This window comes from Eumetopias jubatus, unplaced genomic scaffold (genome assembly GCF_037043125.1).
Source record: "Eumetopias jubatus isolate StellerSeaLion01/CBP00866 unplaced genomic scaffold, mEumJub1_p1.0 scaffold_3, whole genome shotgun sequence".
Lineage (NCBI taxonomy): Eukaryota > Metazoa > Chordata > Mammalia > Carnivora > Otariidae > Eumetopias > Eumetopias jubatus.
In genome coordinates, this window is record NW_028274809.1 from 136,653,376 (window position 1) to 136,678,977 (window position 25,602).

The 25,602-nt window shown below is 38.7% G+C and overlaps 1 protein-coding gene and 1 pseudogene across 1 annotated transcript; both read left to right on the forward strand.

Moving 5' to 3' along the window:
* The first annotated feature begins 874 nt into the window (after positions 1 to 874).
* On the forward strand, positions 875 to 20,282 carry MED4 (mediator complex subunit 4). Its single transcript, XM_028106457.2, has 7 exons — positions 875 to 1,043; positions 5,351 to 5,417; positions 11,411 to 11,581; positions 14,032 to 14,089; positions 15,300 to 15,386; positions 17,236 to 17,367; positions 19,192 to 20,282. Exons 1-7 carry the CDS (start codon positions 919 to 921, stop codon positions 19,362 to 19,364), a joined length of 813 nt encoding a protein of 270 aa, XP_027962258.1. The 5' UTR covers positions 875 to 918; the 3' UTR covers positions 19,365 to 20,282.
* LOC114211789 (chromatin modification-related protein MEAF6 pseudogene) lies at positions 7,297 to 10,233 on the forward strand (annotated as a pseudogene).
* Positions 20,283 to 25,602: the final 5,320 nt, after the last annotated feature.

Consider the following 25,602-nt stretch of genomic DNA (forward strand, 5'->3'; position numbering starts at 1 on the left):
TAACCCAAGTGTCTGTGAACAGATAAATGGATAAGCAAAATGTGGTATCTATATATAATGGAATATTATTCAGCCTTGAAAAAGAAGAAAATTCTGACACGTTAAAACAGGGATGAAAGTGGAAGACATTATGCTAAGTGAAATAACGCAATCCCCCAAAGAAAAATACTGTATCATTTCATTTATTTGGGGTCCCTAGAGTAGTCAAACTCATAGAGAGAGAAAGTAGAACGGTGGCTGTCAGGGGCTGGGGTAGGAAGAAATGAGGAGTTGTTATTTAATGGGCACAGAGTTATAGTTTTGCAAGAGGGAAAGAGGGAAAGAGGTGAGGTTATGGGTGGTGGTGATAGCATAATCACATGAATGTGCTTAATGCCACTGAATTGTACACTTAAATATGATTAGCAAGGTCAATTTTAGGGCATGTATATTTTACTACAATAAAGAAAAAAAGACAGATTATGGTCCCTGTCCCAAAGTGCTTATAACCGCTAAGAGAGGCCAAACAGGAAGGTGGGTTTAGCATTATAGGAATGCAGACTAAAGCTAGGTTAATGCTGACACCAGCCCATTTCACAAACAAACTGATAAAAGACGTAGGTCATTACGCAATTTCCTCAAATGCTTAAAATCCGTTGAGCCTCCCATTCCTACTTGAAAACCATAATGCGCAGGGCAACTCGAACGCGTTGTGCCTGCCTGTTCTCTGGCTCTCCTCCCTGGGTTGGACCTGAGAACCCTTCGCTGGCCCATCAGATGGCGCCGCCGCCCGCAGTGCATCTCCAAGCGCATAGGGGGCGCTGTGGCCTTGGCCTCTTTCCCTTCCCCGCCTCTGTGACCCTTGCTTCCGCCTCCGGAGCCCGCCTCCCCTCACCGGTGCTCAGCTGCGCAGTCTCCGGCTGCGGGCCTGTAGGGAGGATGGCGGCGTCTTCGAGTGGAGAGAAGGAGAAGGAGCGGCCCGGAGGCGGCTCTGGAGCGGCAGGCGGTAACAGCACGCGAGAGCGGCTGCTGTCTGCGCTGGAAGATCTGGAGGTTTTGTCGAGGTAATGCCGTCGGTCTGAGGACCTGACTGGGCTGGGCTGGGAGGACTGACTTTGGATCGGCCGCGCCTGCCTGGGTGCTCGTTCCTGGGGCTCCGGGGGGGAGGCCGCGCTCCCAAAGACGGTGCACGAGTATGGTGGACTTGACGTCCAAAACCCTACGGGACTCCGAGACGGCATCCCCCCCCCCCTTAGAGCGCGTTTTAGTAATGACAGTGACCCTGGAACCCCGACACTGTCAGAATCGTAGCGGACCTGGCGCCTGGGTGGCTCAGACGGTTGAGCGTCTCTGCCTTCGGCTCAGGTCATGATCTCAGAGTCCTGGGATCGAGCCCCACATCGGGCTCCCTGCTCGGCGGGGAGCCTGCTTCTCCCTCTGCCTCTGCCTGCTGCTTCCTCTGCTTGTGCTCTCTGTCAAAAAAAATTAAAAAAAAAAAAAAAAAAGAATCGTAGCGGATCTTAGAGGTCGCCGGGTGTGAGTACCTTCGTCCACGGACTCTCGACAGACGTTTAAGGACCACCCCCCCCGGGACCCAAACGCTGGGAAACAGTAATGAGGGGGACACTAGATGCGGACATAGAGCAGCCCAGCGTCGAGGGGAAGAGACAGACGTAAACAGACACTATGGTGCGGAGCCTGTTTTTAATCAGAGGCGTGCGCCCCGGGTTACCGGAACTCGAGGACTATAGATGCCTATCTCAGTTTAGTCAGGGCAGGCTTCCTGGAGAAAGGACTGCATGGGAAGATTGAGTTCACCGCACTCTGTAGGCGGCAGGTGGCTGGAATAGCAGGTGCAAACGCCTGGAGGCGTGAGCACGCGCCATTTGGTGCAATTCCAAGTTCGGGATGGCTGGAGCGCAGCGAGTATGGAAGAGGTAGAAGAAATGGGATGTCATTCCTCTTATTCTGCCATCGTTCATGGTAGTTTGTCAAGTTGAACCCTTTAACTCTCTCACATTCACTTGGATGTTGAAATTGTTTTGATTTTTCCTTCGAAAACGTTGCTCGGATTTGACTTCTTGTTCCCATGCCCACCGTCTTTTGATGCATCTCCCGACAGTTTTACTTGTCTCCATGCTTCTGCACTTTCTATATTGCCCAAGAGCAGGGCTTTCTTTTTTAAAAGGCTTCTCATCACTTTTCTTCTTTAAAATATTTGGTAGGTTCCCGCTGCCCAGTGAGATAAAGTCCAAATGTCTAGCTTAGTGTGCCACTTTTCTGTAAATATGTTTACTTCGGAAGAAGTGACACCCCCTTTGGGAAGTAGTGTCTGCTGCCTTTTGTTCTGAGTGAATCTTGGTCTTTGAATGTCAAATCTTTGCCTTAGTATATTCAGTGAACTATTCTCACCCTTTTACTCTGGAGCCCAGTAAATTCGTTTCTTTCCTGAGTTTACTTGCTGTAACAATTTGTCTGTTTTGTGACCCTGGTATGTATTTCATACTCTCCAAGTTCGGAAACTGTTTTTTTGAACCTAGGCATATAGGGTAATGGTCTTTGAAAATTTCTTCTGACATTGGACAGCTTGGTAGTCAACCTTAAGATCTTGCCTCTGGATTATTTGGCTATAGCTCTGTGTATCTGAGGTGTGTTTTCCTGCTGCTGTTGGTACCTGCAGGAGTGCGTATACGTGATAGTCATGTACTCTTCGCTTGAGATAGCATAATTAAATAATTTATCAGTTGTGTTAATTTGAGACCAAATTGAAATTGTCTTGTAAATTGACCAGTTTATCTTTCTCCCTCTTTGATTGTTTCCTTAATTCCTGAGTGTAGCATTTTCTGTTTGATGAAATGTATCAAGAATCTGTTTCTGAAGCTTCCCGGCTTCAGCTTTCTAGCTGTGCATGATTAGCTGATATGCTAAGTTCTCTTTTGCTTTCCCTAAAAGAAGCTGTAGTTCTTTTGCCCTTTCCCCAGGAATGCGAAAAACACTTTGATTTCTCATTGATTTGCAGTCCTCACTGAATCTGTTAACAAATTGAAGATAAGCTTCTTCTTTCTTGGGGTCCTTGCAGCCTGGGAATAACCATTACTTTAAAAGTTTGCTTTTCTTTTCCTCTGATTTTCTCATGACTTAATCTGTCATGTTATTTTATTTGTTCATCTCTAAAGAAAGACTGGGTGACAGTGAGTGAAAATTTACCTCTTTTGTGACCCTAGAGATGGTTGGTGGTGGTAGTGGAAGAGATGTCACTTTGTGCTTGGCCACCTAAGACTGAGACTTCACAGAATGAGGCTATGCCAGTGTGATTTGCTTTCAAAAAAAATCCCATTATGCTAGCAATCAGATATAGCTGCATATACTGCTTCTGTGATCTGTGAAATTCGTCATTATCCTCTTAATGAAATTTTTCTCGTTTGCATTTTTTATGAAAATTGGAAAAACTAATGTAATCTCTTGACTTTAGAAAATAGTGGGTTTGAAATTTAGGATATATTTTTTACTGTTACCTGGTTATTTTCAGTATATTTATTACTTTGTAAAATGTGATAGAATGAGGTAGTCTTTGGAGGAATTTATTTGATTTTTTTATTTGAGTGCAAGAGCATGAGCAGGGGAGGGGCAGAGGGAGAGGGAGAATCAGTATATTTGTTACTTTGTAAAATGTGAGGGAATGAGGTAGTCTTTGGAGGAATTTTAAACAGAGAAACACAAATTATAGTCTACGAGTTTTTCTTAACATGTTTGTGACTCAGAACTCAATTGTCCTCCAGAAACCATGTTGATAGGAGTCTTGAGGTTTCCACACCAGCCTATTAATCTGTTTATCTATAATTTACCTGAAATGTAGTACCATTAATAATATGGGATTTAACCCCCATGTAAATTATATTTCTATGGGGAATTGTGGATGGCTTCTAATTTGATATGCCAGGAATACAGCTTCTGTAGGGGGACAGGGCTCTATCTCCCATACCTGTAACCAGTGAGTGGGCTCAGGGGTTCCTTCAGCCTCTTTTTATCATTGGGGAGGACAGAAGTTTCCACTTTGTTCTAGAGTGCTACTGAACAGCACTAAGTCTTATAGCTTTTTCCTTCCCACTGTACTCTTGTGTCTAAGGCAAGCTCTTTTAAGGTTTTCTGTGGATTTCTAGTCCCAGATTTGCAAGAAGGGCAGAAAAAGGCTCATTCCACATCTCCCACCGTACCTCCCATCCCCATCACCCCCACCCCTGAAACTAGCCTTTATGTAGACCAGAGGTTCTCAATTGTTTATATCTCATCTATGGGGTAAAGAAAAAGGCTAATATAACATGCTGTTTTCATAAAATGTCTGTTTAATCCATCAGCAAGTCCTGTGAGCTCTACCTCCAAAATATATTCTGAGTCTGTACATGTTTCACCTGTTTGCATTACTAAATCCTAGTCGCAAGGATCTAGTCAAAGCCAGTATCATCTTTTGCCTGGAACACTACAGAAGCCACTTAACTTGATTTCCATTCTAGCCCTCTTAAAATCCGTTCTCTAGATAGCCTAGCAGTTTGCTTAAAAACATAAATCAGGGACGCCTGGGTGGCTCAGTCGGTTAAGCATCTGCCTTCGGCTCAGGTCATGATCCCAGGGTCCTGGGATCGAGTCCCACATCGGGCTCCCTACTCAGCAGGAGGCCTGCTTCTCCCTCTGCCTGCCGCTCCCCCTGCTTGTGCTCTTACTCTCTCTCTCTCTGGCAAATAAATAAATAAAATCTTAAAAAAAAAAACAAACATAAATCAGTTCATGTCATCTCCCTGTTTAAAAAGATCTGGTCACTTCTCATTGTACCTGAAATGAAATACTGGTCCTTTCCCGTGACCTGCAAGGCCCTAACATGATCTGGCCCCTTCCCTAACTACCCATGTCCTCAGTTTGTATCCTGCTCCCCAGTACCTACTACTGTATTTTGGCCACACTTCCTCAAACCCATCTTTGGGCCCCTGAACTAGCTATGTAGTTACAAGCATTCTTCTTCATGGCTGGCTTTTCTTAGAGAAGCCTTCCCTGACTGTTTAAGCGGTGTTTAAGTGGGTGTTTTATGGAAACAACTCTTTTCTGTTGACGGTCATATTTCATTGGTATTTATGTACTGGATATTAGTTTATGTAATTATAGTAGTAAGTAAAACTTGCATAAATGGGTCTGATAACAAACACAACTGAATCTTGCTGGTGGGAGCCCAAGAGCACAGTCACTGTGGGGCAGGGGCTGTGAATACTCAGCATGCTGTGGGTACCATGAATCCAGCAAGTCAGTTAGGTAGAGATCAGTTGATAGTTTCTATTGTGTTTATTTTGCAATGATGTTTTGGTTTTTGGTCTTTCTTTTTTAGAGAACTTATAGAAATGTTGGCAATTTCAAGAAACCAAAAGTTGTTGCCACCTGATGAGGAAAACCAGGTAAGTGGCTTCTTTTTAAATTACAAACAAATCCCCATAATTTCTGCAGTTTCCCTATTTACATTTACTTTGTGTGAGAACAGGAAGATTGGATTCTGTTAAATTAATGACAACTTTTAAATTGGTATTTTCTTTGAATAACTTACATTAGGTAACACTGTTTAAAAAGAAAATAGCTACCTAAGGGTTTGGCAGTATTATTTTCTCTTACAGTTCTAGTTTATTCATTTTTGCCTTTTGAATTAACCAACAAAGCTTGTTAAATGGAGATTAAAACAATACTTGAAAGAAAAAAATTAATACTCTCATAAGGTAACCTTTTATTTTAGGCTCTTGGTTCCCCTAATGCAACTTGAAAATGAATAGAAATAAAAGAGCATGCAACTGTTGATAGAAGTTATTTTGTGGATGTTAAGTTTACAAGTTTTTATTTTCTTTATTCCTTTCTGTGCTTTGTAATTTTCTAAGGTGTGCAGATTTTTTTTCTGATTTAAAAACTTACTAAGAGGGTAAATGTCATTTTATGTGTTTTTTTTTTTTTACCATAATTTTTTAAAAAATTAAAAGAAAACAGCTGGGAAGGATTAACCTTTTTAATGATATGAGACAGCTCTGTGCCCCATCATTATCTTAATTTTATCTTATGATATGTTTTGAGGGCCAAGAAATTTGATTGTCAATAGAGAAGTATCATAAAACTTTTTTCTTCAAAGATTAATCCCCTCAGGTGGAGAGGAGAGATTAGATAAGGCTACAAGTAGTAAAAGTTGGTAATTTTAGGGATATTAAAGTTGTTTTTTGTATGTTGTTTATTTTGTTTTTAGAAAAAGCTTATAGAGAAATATGTTAATAGAGGAATGCCAGTCTCAGATACTTTATTGATAAATACCTGTGAAATTAAGAATTTATTACAAAATGAGCAAAATGAAATACAAGTTTTGACTTTACTTCCTAGGCACTTATTATAAGCTTGCCAGGGGTACAGATTATTCAGTAGGTCATAACTAAGACCTACCCAATCAGCACTAACCTTTCTTATACTTTGTAAGGACTAGCAGTTCTGTCCTTAAAAAATAACAGTGCCTTATCACATAAGGTTGTTATGAGGATTTATGATACTGCATGTTAAGTACACGTAGGAAGAGCTTATTAATAGATAGTTGTTATCACCACCACCGCAGGACAGAATTAAACCTTATACTTAGTACTGTGAATTCCTGTGTAATTTTCACTGAAACTATTAAATATTAGTGGGACGTGCCCATTTGAAAATTTATTTACTGTTTTTGGAAATTGCTCTTTTTTAAACCGTCTTCATCATAAAGCAATACTGTGCATGACATCATAGGTTTCATATGAGTTATATATTTCCTTGAACATAATAGCACAAATGTGTAACTGTAAAAGTTTTTTAAGCATCATACATTTACCATAAAAGTATTTCTGAGATCAGTTCAACTCTGAGACAGCCATTATGAAGCATTTACTATAATTATATTGTCAAGTTTCCTTACATTATAGTTTAATACTTTGGTCATTTATTTGCTGTCATAGTTGATTATGTACAATTTTGTAACTTTAAAAAAATTGTGCATTTTGTCATAATGTCTTTGTGTCCTGTTTAGTGCTTTAGCGTTTTTTGTTTTAATTTTCCAGTTTAATTGAGATATAGTAGAAATATAACACTGTGTTAGTTTAAGACATACAACATGATGATTTCGTGTATATATGTATTGTGAAATGATTATCACGATAAGTTTAGTTAATGTACATTTTCTTGTGATAAGAACTTTTAAGATGACAGGGAAACCGTGGCACCTTTTTATGTACCTATTGGTGATTTGGGTGTCTTTGGAATATTTCTATTCCATTTCTCTGTACATTTTTAAGAACTTTTTTAAAGTTGCTAAGCTTAGCGGCTTTCAAGTATATAATGCAGTATTGTTAACTGTGGTCATCGTTTCCATACATTACATCCCCAGAACTTATTTATCTTATAACTGGAAGTTTGTACCTTTTGATCATCTTCACCCACTTTGCCCACCACCCTCCCTAGCAACCACCAGTCTGATTTCTTTTTCTATGAATTTGGCTTTTTTAGATTCCACATGCAAGTGAGATCATGCAGTATTTGTCTTTGTCTGATTTATTTCACTTAATATAATGTCCTCAGGATCCATCCATGTTGTCACAAATGGCAAGATTTCCTTCTTTTTTATGGCTATTTCTCTCTGTGTGTATATACATTCCACATTTTCTACTAATTCGAAGAGAAATAGGTACCCAGTATTTATAACAGCATTATCAGCAATAGATTATGGAAAAAGCCCAAATGTTCATCAACTGATGAATGGATAAAGAGGTGGTATATACACACACATACACACGTGCGTGCACACACACAATGGAATATTACTCAGCCATAAAAAAAAGAATGAAATCTTGCCATTTGCAGCAACATGAATGGAGCTAGAGAGTATTATGCTGAGTGAAATAAGGCGGTCAGAGAAAGACAAATACCATATGATTTTGCTCATCTGTGGAGTTTTTTTTAAAAGATTTTATTTATTTGTCAGTGAGCGTGCAAGCAGAGGGAGTGGCAGGCAGAGAAGTAGGCTCCCCCGCTGAGTAAGGAGCCCGATGCGGGACTCGATCCCAGGATCCTGGGATCATGACCTGAGCCGAAGGCAGACACTTAACCGACTGAGGAGCCACCCAGGCGTCCCTCATATGTGGAATTTAAAAAACAAAACAAATGATCATGGGGGGAAAAAGGAGAGGGAAACCAAGAAACAGACTCTTAACTGTAGAGAACAAAGTGATGGTTACCAGATGGGAAGTGGGTAGGGGGGATGGGTGAAATAGGTGATGGGGATTAAGGAATGCACTCTGATGAGCACTGGGTAATATGTGGAAGTGTGGAATCACTATATTGTACACCTGAAACTAATATTACACTGTATTATTACTAACTGGAATTTTAAATAAAAACTGAAAAAAAATACATAGCACCTTTTCTTTATCCATTCATATATTGATGGACAGTTAGTTTGCTTTCATGTCCTGGCTATTGTAAATAATGCTGCAGCGAACGTGCAGGTGCCCATATCTTTTTGAGATAATAATTTCATTTTCTTCTGATAAGTACCCAGAAGTAGAATTGCTGGATCATATGGTAGTTCTCTTTTTAACTTTTTAAGTAATATCCATACTGTTTTTCCATAGTGGTTGCACCAGTTAACATTCCCACCATCAGTGCACAAGGGTTCTCTTTTCTCCACATCTTCGCCATCTTCTTATATCTTGTTTTTTTGATTACAGCCGTAGTAACTGGTGTGAGGTGATACCCAGTTGTGGTTTTGATGATTAGTGATGTTGAGCACCTCTTCATGTACCTTTGGTCATTTGTATGTCTTTGGAAAAATGTCTATTCAGTTTCTTTGCCCATTTTTTAATCAGACTTTGTAGAAATTTTTTAAAGTTCAGCCGCCTGCCTCAGCCCAACATGGCGATGCAAAACAAGGCAGTGCTACTGCAGATCCCAGACACCCGGTGGGAGCTGGCAGAGCTTGTGAAGCGGAAGCAGGAGCTGGTGGAAACACTGGCTGACTTGGAGAGACAGATCTATGCTTTTGAAGGAAGCTACCTGGAAGACACTCAGATGTATGGCAATATTATTCGTGGCTGGGATCGGTGTCTGACCAACCAGAAAAACTCCAACAGCAAAAACGATTGAAGGAACCGGAAGTTTAAGGAAACTGAGCGGCTCTTCAGTAAATCCTCAGTTACTTCAGCAGCTGCAGTAAGTGCATTGGTAGGAGTTCAGGATAAGCTCATTGAAAAGAGGGAGCCAGGAAGTGGGACAGAAAGTGGTACTTCTCCAGACTTCCACAATCAGGAGAATGAGCCCAGCCAGGAGGACCCTGAGGACCTGGACGGATCTGTGCAGGGAGTGAAGCCTCAGAAGGCTGCTGCCTCTACTTCCTCAGGGGGTCATCACGGCAGCCATAAAAAACGAGAGAATAAAAACCGACACAGGATTGATCTGAAGTTAAACAAAAAACCATGAGCTGACTATTAGAAGACTCATTAGGGCAGAAGCTTCCAGGCTGTAGAGCCCTGCTTCCCTCCTCCAACCTCACAAAGATACATATCCCTCACCTGAGTGCGTGGCCATCCATCCACCTCTGCTTTCCCAGACCCAGTGCCTGTGACTGAATAGTCTGTTCTGAAATGTGGTGACAAGTCATTTCTGTAAGACCACATTGGATCATTTACTGTGTGTCATTTTTAGTAACAGAACTGCAAGAAGACCAAGACATGCTTATAATTCCAGCAAGCATTTCTCCCTTCTTGGAATGAATGTGTCCCCCCAAACTGGCTGGTACCAGCTTCATTTGTGATACCCATTGAGAAATGTTCTCTGGTTTTGTTTTATGCTGAAGGTAGAACATAGGTCACGTTTCAGAGGGAGGTTGTAAATATTGGGCATTTTCTTATTTTGTTTGTGTTTTATTATTTTTCTATTGTTTTTACCATTTTCTTTTCTTTGGGGACTTTTTGTAATGCCATTGTACAGCTCATACCTTCCTGCCGACATATCTGATCATCTGCTTCATGCAGTTGCCAGTGTTCTTCACTGACAATAATCTGGTTTACCATAAAGAAAATGGGGAACTTGGCTCTGTGTTTTTGCAGGGGGAAGGTAAAGAGGGTTTATTTATTAATTACCTATCTTAAATCTTTCTGCGTTGGAGGCAGTTTCATGTTCAAGGAACAGGAAAAGCTGAAAAACCTAAGTTTAAATCAATCCTTTTAAAATAGATATGTTTATTCTTTTATATAAATAAAATTTCACAGGTGTTGATTTCTCATGCTTTACTTTTAAACCTGAGATTTTTTTCACTTATTTTATTTATTCGTAGTATCATGCCTTATGGAAATTTCTTCCTTTTTCCATTTTTCTTTCTTTGCTGGTATCTGCCTGATTAAACATTGCTCTGAAAATCATTAAGGCATATGGAAAGGCTCAACATTGCACCCAAAGCTGGTAACGTTATGGAGTTCTGGAGCAGAGGGAGAGATAGGATCTGTGAGAGCTAGCGATGCCCGGCAGACCCCCTTCCTCACAGGGCCAGCCGGGCTGGGGAACTTGCCGATTTGTTGAACTGTTACCTGCCTCTAGAGTGGTGCTCGACCTCGGCTGCTCATGGGAGTCACCTGGGAAGCTTAAGGACCTACTGATACCTGGGTCCCACCCCCAGAGATTCTGGCTGGGGGCAGTCTAGTGACTGGGATTTCCGTCCAAAGAGTCCCTGGGATTCTGATAAGAAGCCAGGTTGAGAACTACTGCATGAGGAGTGTTTGATTGAAATCCTATGTTGCGAATCAGTCTAGGGGTTAAGATTTGGGGCCCCATATTTCCTTTGATGCTGTCTAGTCACAGTCCTTGATTTAGGCCCATATCTTTGTTAGAACAAATATGTTCCATTGTGATAATATTGGTAGAGCTAAATACGGATGGCGTCTGTTAGAAAAACGAGTCTACCTTGTCAGATGTGCAAAAGCTTTCACTCTTGTTCTCAAATAAACTTTTTTTTTTTAATTTTTTAAAGTTCTTGGTGTTAACTAAAATCATCTCAAATACAAGATTTGGGGGGAAACCTCCATTTACATTATATTTTTAGGGATAAACTTTAAAATTTTATCTTACCTGGGAAATGAATAAACCTCATTGTGGCATATTGGTAGTTCTGAAGACTGGTTTGTATGAAAGAATAGCATATAATTAGAAAAAGTAGAAAGTCTTGATATTAATCTGTTTTCCAAAATAATCATAGGTAGGTTATTTTTATTCTTAACATTGATTAGAATAATACTTTGAAGGTATTAAAATTTTATGGCCTAGCCAATTCACATGTGCATTTGTTGCTTCATTGGAATGTCACTTTTCATTATTTTGCTGTCTGCTTTAATCAACTGTTATCTGACAGGTCCTGGAGTTGTTAATTCACAGAGATGGGGAATTTCAAGAACTGATGAAATTGGCACTGAATCAGGGAAAAATCCATCATGAAATGCAAGTTTTAGAAAAGGAAGTGGAGAAGAGAGACAGTGATATTCAGCAACTACAAAAACAGCTAAAGGAAGCAGAACAAATACTGGTAAGCTGATAGAAGAAAAGGTAAAAAAGGATATTAATCTATTTCTGCAAAAGAAATCTGAAAGTATTTTGAAGTGGCAGAAAACTTGACTTTCCAAGTCTAAAAGTGACAACTTGTCAGTTTGGTTAAATGAAAGGCCAATGTCATTCCCTATTTTACTTAATGTTTTCAGATAGTCTGCATTATTTTTGAACCATATTTTCATTATTTAAAGATTTCACAGGATTGAATTAATAGAACTGGGAAGTTCTACTTTTATCTTGTCCTTTTAGAAGTTTTCAGTTACTAGTAGTCTAAATCTTTACCTCAGCTTTTAAAAATATTTTGAAATCAGTAGAAATAAGTATCAATTTTAAAAATTGATTAAAATTTACATTAACTTAGTCTTCCATTCTAAACTAGGTGGGATTTGGGCATATGTCAGGGACTCTAGTTTTTTGTTTTTTGTTTTTCTTGTTCTTGGCTACTGTTTAAAAAAACAATTTCTTTGCTCTTATTTGCCCAGTTATTTCACTAAATGCTAACTAATGTAATTGTTATATGGTGGTATTACAGAAACAGCTGAGTTTGATTCTCATATGGACCAGACATTGCTGGAAACTTTATCCCTGTTGAATCTTCAAAAGGTGTCAAAATGGGCTCCAATAAATAGAAACCTGAGTGGTTCAGGGTAAATTAATCATTCCTGCTGAAGAAATGACCCCAAGTAAATGCTTTTTAAAAAAATGTGTAAAGAAATCGATTTTCCATTAAGAAAGTAATACTTAACCAAAAGATATTCAGAAAATACAGAAAAGTAGAAAGAAGAGGAAAAGATTGTGTTAGTACCTGTGTTCAGATTGCCCTTATTCATAGTTTTGTGCATTTCATTTCAGTCTTAGATGTATTTTTTTTTCATTTTCCAGTAGGCTTATAATTGATTTTTAAATTGAAGTCTAGTTGACACATAATGTCACGTTAGTTTCAGGTGTACAACAAGCGATTTTTTTTCCCAGAGGTTTTCATTTTTTATCTCGTAATTAGTAGGATTAGTTACTAACTGTCTTTCTATTACTATTTATTAAAATTTAAGCATTTTTCATATATTGTATCCTCTTTGTTTAGCTTTCCAACTTTCTGTTATAAATAATGCTTTGATGAATATCATTGTAGAAAGGTCTTTTTTTTCTTCATTTCAGATTATATTCTTTAGATTTGATTTCCAAAAATGTAATTATTGAGTTAAAGACAGTTAACACAAGGACCGTAAGAAGACTGAATTTTATGAGTTAGGTAATAGCAACTAACATTTATTGAGCGCTTGTGCATCAGGCCTTGTGCTTGTTTGCACCTTACATGTATTATCTCAGTCTTCATAACAGTTATGCTAGGTTAGTACCATTATTGCATTTTACAGATGAAGAAACCGAGATTTTAAATTAATAACTACCTTGCCCAGGAAGAGTGAAAAGTAGAGAGATGGAACTTAAACCTAATTCTCTCTGACTCCATACTCTTAACCTCTGTGTTATAGTTGAGGATGCATATACTAGCTTAACTTCATTTTACCCTTTCATGTACCTTTCAGGGAGTTTTGGGGGGTGTGGGTGTTTTCATAATAGCAGTTATTAAGTATGGAGGTAATAGTAATGTGTAAATGAGTAAGACTTATCAATCCAGGAATGTGTCTTGTAAACTAGAAAAAGAATATTTTGGTATTTTATCCTTGAACTAAATGCAAGAATATGATGCTTTGGGAATGGTATGTGGTGTGGATTTCTTACGCATGTCTGATAGAAGGCATAAAGAAAAAAATGTTAGGGGCTCCTGGATGGCTCAGTCAGTTAAGTGTCTGCCTTCGGCTCCGGTCATGATCCCAGGGTCCTGGGATTGAGTCCTGCATCAGGCTCCGTGCTCAGCGGGAAGTCTGCTTCTCCCTCTGCCCCTCCCTCCACTCATGGGCTCGCTTGCTCGCTCTCAAAAAATCTTTAAAAAAAAGTAAACAATCCAATTTATACTTTGTTTCTAACAATTTGTAAATGAAGACTGATTCATGAATATATATTATTACTTTCCTTAACCAACTGAAATAAATGATTCCCAAATGGTGTTTCAGAACATTAGAAACAAATTGTGGGGATTTCCAGCTTTTGCGTATTGTTCCTATAGGATTAATGATTTTGTGAATTAAGCCAAAAATTCTTTTTTTTTTTTTAAAGATTTTATTTATTTATTTGAGAGAGAGAGAGAATGAGAGAGAAAGCACATGAGATGGGGGGAGGGTCAGAGGGAGAAGCAAACTCCCTGGCGAGCAGGGAGCCCGATGCGGGACTCGATCCAGGGACTCCAGGATCATGACCTGAGCCGAAGGCAGTCGCTTAACCAACTGAGCCACCCAGGCGCCCAAGCCAAAAATTCTGCTTGATATAGTTAAGAATAAACCATACTTCTTTTTTTAATACTCAAATTAGGCAACAGCTGTTTACCAAGCAAAAGAAAAACTCAAATCAATAGAAAAAGCAAGAAAAGGTAAGTACTGTGGGAATACTGAATGACTTTCTGAAAAATCCCGTTTTGGTTTCAAGAAATGGATGAGAGTATTATTGGTAATCATTTGCTGCTGTTGAAGTGATTCCATTAAATTTTTATCGTAAAGTGTCTGCTAGGTGCTCACACTGTGCTGTGTATTATTGGGGAGGTATCACACCTTTTTCAGGTTCTAAGAAGCAATAATATAAGGCAAGTTATGGCTGTGTATCCGAATGTGCAGTAAAGACAATGAGTTTATAAAGTTGTTGGGAGAAGGGAAGAGAACTGCGAGCTGGAAGCAAGTGGGATTTGAGTTGGATCTTAAATGACAGGACAGAGAGTGAAAGAGAATGTGCAGTGGGCAACTGGAGTGGGACTAGAGTGTCCTGAAGTCCGAACTAGATGTGGCTTTTAATGGTGCAGATGCCCAGCATGCCTTCTTTTCCTTTCTTCCTTCTCTCTTTAAAAGACTTCCATTTTGGATTTTTTAGTTTAGGTACTAAAAGTTAGAATTAAAACTTTGGTAACTTGCTTTTAATGGTTTTAGATGATTTACCTTTAATCACCTCAAAGTTATTTTTCTTCTTTTCCTGTTTCAGATAACTACTGTTAATGTTTGATGTGTGTCCATTTTTTTAGATGTTTAATACAAATATAATAATACAAATACATATATGTACATATATTCTAAAACAAAAACCAGGTCATGCTTACACATATTATTTAACAGCTTACTTTTTTTTAATCTAATGAATATATTGTAGACATGTTTCTACTTAGGTCTACTTATAATCGTAGGGTCACATCAAGCCAACAATTGAGTGGTATAGTGTGAACTGCTGCTCTAATGTAATAGTTTAGATGTCATTGGAAGAGAGAACACTCTTTCCTCTATTTTATTTGTATTCATTGTTGCTTTGAGAACAGTAAGAATATTTAATGGTAGTTAGTAATTGGGATTAGTGAACTTAGTCATGCTAATGTCCCAAATTTGACACTTTGTTAGCTGTTTTTTCTAGATGTCTTGTTCTTTAGTTGGGAAATCGAAATGATTTAAGTTCAACAATATACATATTATTAGGTATTAGGGAAAGTAGGCAACTCAGATTATCCTATTTTCAGGTAATTTAAAATAAAATATGATGTGTGACTATGAGGCATGCATTTATACACTAGACTAACATGTTATCTCTCCTCTTGACTCTCTCAGGTGCCATCTCTTCTGAAGAAATAATTAAGTATGCACACAGGATTAGTGCAAGTAATGCTGTATGTGCCCCACTGACCTGGGTTCCAGGTAAAAATACTTCTCTTTTTATTAGACATATATGGTTTTGAAAATTCTTAGGTGACTGTACTTAAAAATAGGAAAATGATTTAAATATAGAATGTATTTATCCTTAGGAACATCTGCTATATATTTTCATATCTTTTATAAGTAATAATATGGGCCATGGGTCTTATTAGTTTGGTTTTCTACAAAGCTTTTGCCACAGGGACTGTGTTTTTGTCCTTTTTTTTTTTAAAGCTATTATTTATTAGAGTGAGAGAGAGAGCACAAGTGGAGAGGAGAGGGAGAAGCCATGCGGGGCTCGATCCCAGGACCCTGAGATCATGACCTGAGCCCTTCGAAGGCAGCTGCTTAACCAGCTGAGCCACCCAGGCATCCCTGTTTCTGTCCTTTTTAAAGAAAAATCATAAATTAATGTTTAAAAGTACAAGATGATACATGATGATTCTAAAGCTATAGGCCTGTAACACCCAGGCTGGCCAGAAGCCCACTTTTTAGGACCATTGGGGTTTTGTCAAGGGTTCTGGCCTTGGAATCAAGACAATCCCAACTCTTCAGTGATAAACGTGAAGCACTGAGCACCCAACAGCAAATACATGGGACTGGATATAGCTGGAGTAATTAGAAACAGTAAAAAAGAGTAACAAACTGCGATACATATGGACAGTACATAAAACATTTATAAGACAGGGACCTAAGGTTGAGCAGCAGTCTTCTGGGGGGGAGTGGGAGATAGTATCTCAACATCAGTAATTCATGATGGTGGTATTTTACTGTATTAAAAACACTAAGGTTAACTTACAGTTTTTGGGGGGTAAGTGATCTGGCGTGAGTAAGAAATATTACCAAAAAGTTGGTCCAAATCTGCCAAGTTTTCATCATCCCAAAACTAAATGGTATGCTTTCATGATTAGAAATGAACATTGGCTCCTGATATTCCTCCACTGGAAAGATCTAGGAATTAGTCTTTAAATGACAAGATCAAAGAGGTTGGTTAGGAAAAGTTTTAATTTAGACAGTCCTTCAAATAAGCATTCCAGTCCTTTCTGTCTTGTAAAAAAAATGTGTCATGATCTATTTATTCTCTCAGAGTATGTATCGTTATTTTCTTACTAGGAAATGCAGGTAAGTTAGAACAATGAAAATCATTATAATTTTCTTATTTTTTTATTTTTTATTTTTTTTTAAGATTTTATTTATTTATTTGAGAGAGAGAATGAGAGAGAGCATGAGAGGGGGGAGGGTCAGAGGGAGAAGCAGGCTCCCCGCCGAGCAGGGACCCTGATGCAGGACTCAATCCCAGGACCCTGGGATCATGACCTGAGCCGAAGGCAGTCGCTTAACCGACTGAGCCACCCAGGCGCCCTCATTATAATTTTCTTAATTTGTCATCTGGAATTGCTAAAATGGCAGACTTTTCTCTCTTTCTTTTTTTTAAAGATTTTATTTATTTGACAGAGAGAGAGAGCGGGAACACAAGCAGGGGGAGTGGGAGAGGGAGAAGCAGGCTTCCCACTGAGCAGGGAGCCCAATGTGTAGCTTGATCCCAGGATCCTGGTATCATGACCTGAGCCGAAGGCAGATGCTTAACAACTGAGCCACCCAGGTGCCCCTCTTTTTTTTTTTTTTTTGTATAGATAATAGTATATTACTATACAGATTCAAAGACGAAATGCATGTATTTTTAAGTTTAATATTTTGTGCTCTTAGTAACAATTGATAAGATGACCTTCCTCTTCCAAAATTGAAAATGGATGTCTTGAGTTTTTCAAAGTGAATCAAGGAAAATCAGTACTTCAGAGATGTATTAATGCTTATTTTGCGTGTGATTGAGTTAAAAGCAGTCTTTTTTTAGGGGATCCACGGAGACCATACCCAACTGATTTAGAGATGAGAAGTGGATTATTGGGTCAAATGAACAATCCTTCCACTAATGGTGTTAATGGTCATTTACCAGGGGATGCACTTGCAGCAGGCAGATTGCCAGGTAATGTTAATCAGAATGGGGCCCTCAAACAGACCAAGGTATTGCAGACATGATGATGGAATATCTGGCTGTTGAACAAGTTTGGGTTCTAGACCCAGCTTGTTTTAATAGCTGGGTTTTCTGCCAATTACCCTGCTCTCTAGTTTAAAAACTGTTCTAGCTGGAGTTCATGAAATTAGAATAAATTGACTTTTCTCTCATTTGTTAATAGGTTATTTTCCTTGGGCATTAGGCCTCTCTTTTATTAAAATCTAAACAGCTTTTTAAATAAAATTGTGAAATATACGGTATAAACAGAGTAAGAAATATTCTGAATAAGAAAGAATACCTACTCCTGAAAAACTCCCAAATTGAATAACAAAATGAATAACAGCTTTTTATGGGCTTTTCAATAACTAAATAGCACTTTTGTGAGACTTGGTTCATTCTGAACTTCAGCCTTCCTTAAGTTTTACATATAGTTTTGTGTTATTCTTAGATTTATTTTATGTTCCCCATCTTTTTATCTTTTGTAGGTGACTTGTTTTGATTTGGTAGAACATTTAAAAAGTATTTAGAAGGTTATAAAAAACAAAAAACTGGTTTTTTTGAGCAATCACTTTTAATATTTCACCTATTTCATTTTTTCTCTTATTTTTCACAGTGTTAAAAACATGCTCTAGATAATGCTTTTCTGCTTCACATTTTATTGTAAAGTTGTTCCTGTGTTAAGAATGCTTTGTAAACATTTTAACGAAAGTACAAACTTCAGAACTTACTGTGCCTTAGTTTCCTTTGATATCTTTGCATTTTTCTCATTTTGCTTATTCCATATTACATGCCAGTCACAGTCCAGTCAGGAGGCAATATGAACAAGGAAAATTTTTAAAATTATTAATTAGTAACAAGATACTAAATACTAAAGGGTAAAGAGAACTGTCTTTAAAAAATACAGTAATTAGAGAAGTGGGGAGCAGCTGCTACTTCTAGGACCAGGCAGAGTACCCAAGGAAGGGACCCACTGAGAAGAGGCTTCTCCCACCCCCATCCTCAGTTCATACCGAGGCACCCTCAAGAGGGTGTAGCTGTGGCTCACGGGATGGCAGAGAAGTTAGATGAGGTTAATCACAGGCTGGAGCCGGCAAGCAGGAAATTATCCACTAGGGTTCCAGGGAGCCTTGCTGGGAAGCCACCTTTAGGGTAATGGTGAGAGTTAGACACCACTGAAACTTGCTAGGGGCTGAGCTCACCGCTTGATGTCCCCCTGCCAGCCAGGCACCACGGGAGAGAGAAGGGAAACATCGGATCCCTCAGTCCTGTTCCCCTTGCAGAGTCCCTCCAGTGCCCTCTACTGACAAAGATTAGCATTGTGGCTGCTGGCAAAGGAGAAACGTTTTCAAGTCCAGGGAGAAGAGTGGTTTTAAAGCTTAAGAGGCAGTTTAAACTTGTAATACATAGTGTAGTAGATGTTAGCTATTTAAAATATATAGAGAGAATAATATACATGACGTACTATATATCTCACATCGTTTACATAGGTATATATAAGAAACATTTGATTTGTCATTGTCAATGTCTTGCAAAAGAAAAATTAGGTCAACTGACTATATAAAGTTACTTAGATGGAAGCATGATTTTTAAAAAAAATAAAAGGTTCTAGTTATTAAAACATCATGCTTTTCCTTGATAACTTTGATCTTTGTTAATTTAGCCAAATGTACATTTTGATTCCTGGCCTTGAAAAAAATATTTACTTCAGATTTTATGCATTAAGGGAAGAATAATTAAGAAGTAAATTAATTACTGGTAGAAGTATTGTTACATGTGCTTCTTTCTTTTCTCCAGATGTCCTCGCTCCACAATATCCATGGCAGTCAAATGACATGTCAATGAATATGTTACCACCAAATCACAGTAATGACTTTTTGTTGGAACCTCCGGGGCATAATAAAGAAAATGAAGATGATGTAGAAGTTATGTCAACAGACTCGTCTAGCAGCAGTAGTGACTCTGATTAAAAACATAAAGACAAAATTCATACAGAATTGAATACTATGGGGTGAGCACTTGGGTGGCTCGGTTGAGTGTTGGACTCTTGATTTTGGCTCAGGTCATGATTTCAGGGTTGTGGGATCAAGCCCCGCATCAGGCTCCGTGCTGGGTGTGGAGTCTGCTTAAGATTCTCTTTCTCCCTCTGCCCCTTCCCCACCTCTCTTCCTCTCTAAAAAACAAAACAGAAGAGAATACTACGGCATTCTGTTTCTTAAACAATTGCAAGCCTGTAAAAAATAGCCAGATAATACTGGCTATAGTGGAATTGTGCAACCCATCAAAAGTCACTGGATTTTTTTTTTTTTTTAAGATTTTTATTTATTTGACACAGAGACAGCGAGAGAGGGAACACAAGCAGGGGGAGTGGGAGAGGGAGAAGCAGGCTTCCCGCCGAGCAGGGGAGCAGGGAGCCCGATGCGGGACTCGATCCCAGGACCCTAGGATCATGACCTGAGCCGAAGGCAGACGCTTAACAACTGAGCCACCCAGGCGCCCCCTGGACTTTCTTTTTAAAGCCAAAAATCATGGTTTCAATTCTAAACCACTAAGTGAATATTTAAAGAATAATCAAAATTGACTGTTGGGAAAAAAAAATGACTCAGTGCCGCTCTACCTGTTATATTCTAGTTATGTTGAACTTGTTCATAGTAGTTCTGGAAACAAAAGTTGAGGGAAATGACCCATGTACATACCACTGATCAGCCCCTGGAATTATTTAGAAAAATGGCAGTGGATCACTGAATGTGTATCATATCTTGAAATAACAAAGCCCTCATTTGAAAGTGAAGGCTGGTAGCTTCTGTTACAGTAACGGGGGAGATTGTTTCAATTTGTACTATCTGTAATTATTGTAATTTGTGTAAATAAACTCACTGTTGTTTGTACTCTATGCTTTTTTTTTATTGAAATATGCCTTCGGTGTAGGTGAGAAATTATTTTTGTAAATCCAGTTGCATTTTATATATAAGTAAAATTCTGGAGTGTGAATGAACATGATGTACTGCATACAGCTAAACTAGTAATCACAACTAGTAGGTTTCACAAAGGCCCATACTGACATTCTTAGAAGAAATAAAATGAAGTTGCTTTTTGTGTTTTTTCCATTAGTCTTCCCACTAGTTTTTTGTTTTTTTAAATAACTGAAAGAGCTTACCATAATAATGTCTGATCTTAAGAATAATAGATTGGATTGTCTGAAAGGTTTTAGAATGGAAAGCTGTCTCTTGCCTTCACCTTCCCTCTTCCTGCATTTTCCAGAAGGAATCACTTTTAACCACCTTTAACTTAATGGTTAACCTCCATGTTTAAGTAGTATGCTTATACAACTACAATTTGATTTGTCTTTGTGTACTTTCTACATTTTTTTTCAGATTGCAAAAATAATACAACATTCATAGTGGAGCATTTAGCAAATAAGTAAATTACAAAGGAGAAAATAAAACGCCTTCTACCAAGAGATCATATTAATTAATATATTCGGATAGGTTCTTGGTCTTTTTTAAAGATCCACGTGTATATTTTTTTAAAATAATGTGTTTTTGGGCGCCTGGGTGGCTCAGTTGGTTAAGCGACTGCCTTCGGCTCAGGTCATGATCCTGGAGTCCCGGGATCGAGTCCCGTATCGGGCTCCCTGCTCAGCAGGGAGTCTGCTTCTCCCTCCGACGCTCTTCCCTCTCGTGCTTTCTATCTCTCATTCTCTCTCTCTCTCAAATAAATAAATAAAATCTTTAAAAAAAAATAAAATAATGTGTTTTTCCTGAGATGCTGTATAGTTTTTAGTAATCTACATCCTTGCAATGAACTGAGAATTCAATTTTTCCAACTTTTTTTCCTTTTTAGTATTTAAATAAAATGACCTCTGTAGAAAAACATTTGTCTTCCATTTTCAGCAGTTTTCCTGGGAACAAAATTACGTTTTTAGATTGGTATCTTGAATAATACAAGGAATGAAATGAGTAGCCTAGTTAGGAATTCTAACAAAATATAAATTATCTGACAGTTCAGTTTATTTTGTATTAATGTGAATTCAATGCATGCCAATATGCATAAATTAGTCATAACTGTCTATTATGTGGTATAGTAAAATATTGGTTGCCTAATTAAAAAATATGTATATATAGATGATATACAGCCAAGGAAAAGGAGATGGAAAGTAGAGAGCTAAAGCAAATAAGGCAAAGTCTTGGTACTTAACGGAATCTGAGTGTAGGGTATATGGAAGTTCATTGTACTGTTTTCTGCTTTAGTATGTTTTTTTTCATGTTAACATTCTTTTGTTTTCTGTGTCAGAAGTTGACTACACTGTTTTAAAATGCCAAGGAATGGAAAAGTTTGGACTCTTCTTCAAGGTGGCTTTGATGCAGCTGAAGGTCTGATTCAAGGATGGCAGGCACAGAAAGTGTGTGGGAACCCACACTAGCAAACATTTGTGGGTTCTGTTACAGTTCCTTAGGCCGTGATATTTAGGCCACCTGTTAGTTTAGTTTGTTAGGTATGCTATAACAAAATAACAGATGCCTGGCTTAAACAGGAATTTATTTTCACACAGTTGTGGAGGTTAGAAGTCCAAGATCAAAGTGTTGGGGGGGTTGGCAAATCTCTTGGCTTGCCTTCTCCGTGTGTCCTCACATGACATTTTCTCTCCCTCCCCCCCCCCCCCCCGTGTCTCTGGGAGTCCAGATTTACTCTTCTCATAAGGGCAGCAGACAGACTGGATTAGGGCTCACCCTAATGGCCTCATTTTAACTTAGTCATCCCCTTAAAGGCCTTATCTCCAAATATAGTCACATTCTGAGGTATCAGGGTTTAGGGTTTGCACACTGGAATTTGGGGTTCTGATACCAATCCCAGTATGTGTGTGGGGGGAGGGGGTGGTTCCCCCCCCAACAACAAGCAATTTTTTGGACAATGGCAAGGTGTCCTACAATTCAATTCAGTTCTGACACTACCTGGCTCTAGAATCCGGTGCCTCCCTCCATGTGCCAAGTCAATCATGCAAGCCCAGGTTGTCATTACATGTATTTCTGACTGACAGGCTATAAATTAGAGATTCCCCAGGCCCCTTCCCGAGGTTTGATTAATGTGCTAGAATGGCTCGCAGAACTCAGGAAATCCATTTACTCACTAGATTACTGATTTGTTATAAAAGGATACAACTTAGGAACATCCGGATGGAAGAGATGCACTGGGCAAGCATAGGGAAAGGGCTGAGTTTCCATGCCCTCCCCAGGCACGCCACTCCCCAAGTCATGTGTTCACCAACCCAGAACTCTGAACTGTGCCCTTTTGGGTTTTTATGGAGGCTTTATTACCTGGCTGGATTGATTAAATTGTTGGCCTTTGGTGATTAATTCAGCCTGTAGGCCCCTCCCCTATCCAGAGGAGGGTTGCAAATTCCAACCCTCTAATCACGGTAATCACTTAGTTGGCTCCATTGGCAGCCAGCCTCCATTTTGGACATGGTCCCAAATCCACATTAACATAACAAAAGACACTTTTTATCACTCTCCATACTTAGGAAATTATAAGGGTTTGGGAAGCTGTATGCCAGGAACCGTGGACAAAAACCAAATATATATATGAGAAATTCAGATGACCAAAATCACAATATTGTATGGGGACACAATTTGGCCCATTACATCACCCAAGGGCCTGTATAAACATTATTAACCAAATGTTTAATGAATGTTTATCCTAGTAAGATACTTGCTTTTTTAATTTTAGATTCAATTTGGCATATATGAGGTCCTTTCTAAGGTCCCTTGTATAACCAATATATACACTTAAGACCATTTTACTGTATTTGGTTAATCAATATTTTTAATTAACAATTTTGTTGTATCATCATTTTAACGAATAGTTTTTTCAGCAGTTTTTATGAGACCAAATCTTTGGCCAGGATATATCTCCCTAATTACAATGTTTGTATGGGAAAATGATTTTCTTTGTAACAACAGATTTTATGGCCATTTAAATGAAATCTGTTGCCACAAAATGGGTACTTATATTCCTTAAATGAGGCATACTGTCTTTTAAATCTTTTGCCTACACTTCCATTTTAAATGTCTTAGCTAATTTACCTTCTGATATATAAAGTCAAAGAATATTAGCATTAGTGATCATATGGAATAGTTTTCAACCATTTTCATCTCCCATTGACTGGTGCTTCTGGCTGTGTTGAAAAAGCCTCCTAGACTGACATGGGTCAGTGTGAAGGAATATTTGCTATTCGCAATGTAGTCTAGAGCCCCCATGGCTAACTCTCCCTCCCCTGCATCTTGTCCTTTGCTTTCCTTCCTCATGTGTTTGAGCATCTTCCAAGTGCTGAGGGTACAGCAATGAATAAGACAGTGAGAGCCTGCCTTCCTGCACTTGACGAAGCTGAGGGGCAAGGGAGGCGACAGTTAATACACTCATAAACAAGTCAGTAAGATAAATCCAAATAGTGGCAAGTACAATAAAACATAAGGACACAGTTCAAAATTCAACACTTATTGCAACACCCTGACTTCTCAAAGGAAGGTGAAAGAACCTTACCAGACTTGTAGCACAGACCAGAATGGTCTTCAAAAATCAATAAATACATATATGGGTGTTAATTTAAAGATATTATGATCAATTAAAGATATTATGACCAAAAATGTTATATTCAAACACTTGGGTCTCATCAAAGTTTGCCTAAATTTTTATTATTTACTTATACTAATTTTTTTTAAGACTGATCTATTTGAAAGAGAGAGCAAGGGGGCAGGGCAGAAGGAGAGGGACAGAGAGTCTCAAGCGCGCTCCATGCCGAGCACAGAACCTGACATACAGAGCTCAACATGGGGCTCAATCTCACGAGCCTGAGATCACGGCCTGAGTGGAAACCAACCGTGCCACCCAGGCGCCCCAAAAGTTAGCATTAATTTTTAAACAAAAACAAGAAATGTCATGCTTTTTGATTGCTGTTTTTCCCACACTGAAAATTTAACTCTTTGATCCTGTTGTAAGTCTGAGACTCAATGTACATTTTACCTTTATTAAAATGAGCATGCCCCATGTCGGGGCAGAAAATTTTTCCCTTCTTCTAGCTTCTTTGGCTGATCTAATAACTAAATCGACATAGATTAATTGGAGAAAAACATTTAATTTTGTATATATGGAGCCCATAAAAAATGAAAATCAAAGACGTGCCCAATGCAGGCATCTTTTATACCTTTTAGACAAAGAAACAATAAGTTTGTGCAGAACTGACAAGACAAAGGGGTTTGGGCTTGGGGTAATAAATTAGTGAAGAAGTAACAATATTTGTTTATACAGTCTTCTCAGTGCTAAATTCTCTATCTCTGGTGATAAGCATGCGTCTCTAACTCCTGGTATATAAGAAAGGTACCTGTCACATGAGAGATTTATTTCCTGCTTTCAGGCAGACAAAGGAGGGTCAGAATGTCCCTGCACTGGCTCTTTCTTAAGTAACTTTAATTAAAATTAATCAATATGCCAAAATGGCATATTTAGGGGTAGCATATTCCCATTCACCCAACATCACTCATTTCTCTGTCATTGAAAACACAATTTGATACAGGTTTGGTATGAAAACATCCTTCAGAATCACTGCTTAGTGCTCTAAAATGGGCTTTTTCAAAATTCCCTCTGCTCAATTTTTTTCTACACTGCACACAAAGAACATCCTGTACTAGTCTCTACTGTGTGACAATTGGGTTTCATTTTGATTAAGTGTAAACAGTAATGTTGGTATTTGGTCAGATTTATTACAATAGGATTCCAAAGTGTCCAAGGTTTAAAATTATTATCCTACAGCTGCCTTTCCCATATTAAGGATGTTAGGTTTGTGCAAAGCACAATGGCCATGTTGGTTACACTGCAAACTATCTGGAAAGTGGTTATTTTTCTCAAAGTGTGGCCATATCCAAGTGTTTCAGAGTCACGGGATGGCTGTTAGAAGGCGGATTGGGGAATCTGCTCGTTACCTGCTGACTGGAAATCTGTGTGAGGCCTTCCAGCCAAGTTTGAGCATCAGGCCCTAAAGCCTGTCAGGACCCTTCTCAGGCATGGCATTCATAATTCAAGGGTCTTAGCACCTCTTCCCTCAGGGAAGCTTGTGGTTTCACTCACAAACCAAAACGGACAAAGAACATGGCAACAAAGAAACCCAGACAGAAAAATAGAGAAGATGAAGGGATGTAGATTCCTTATGAGGGT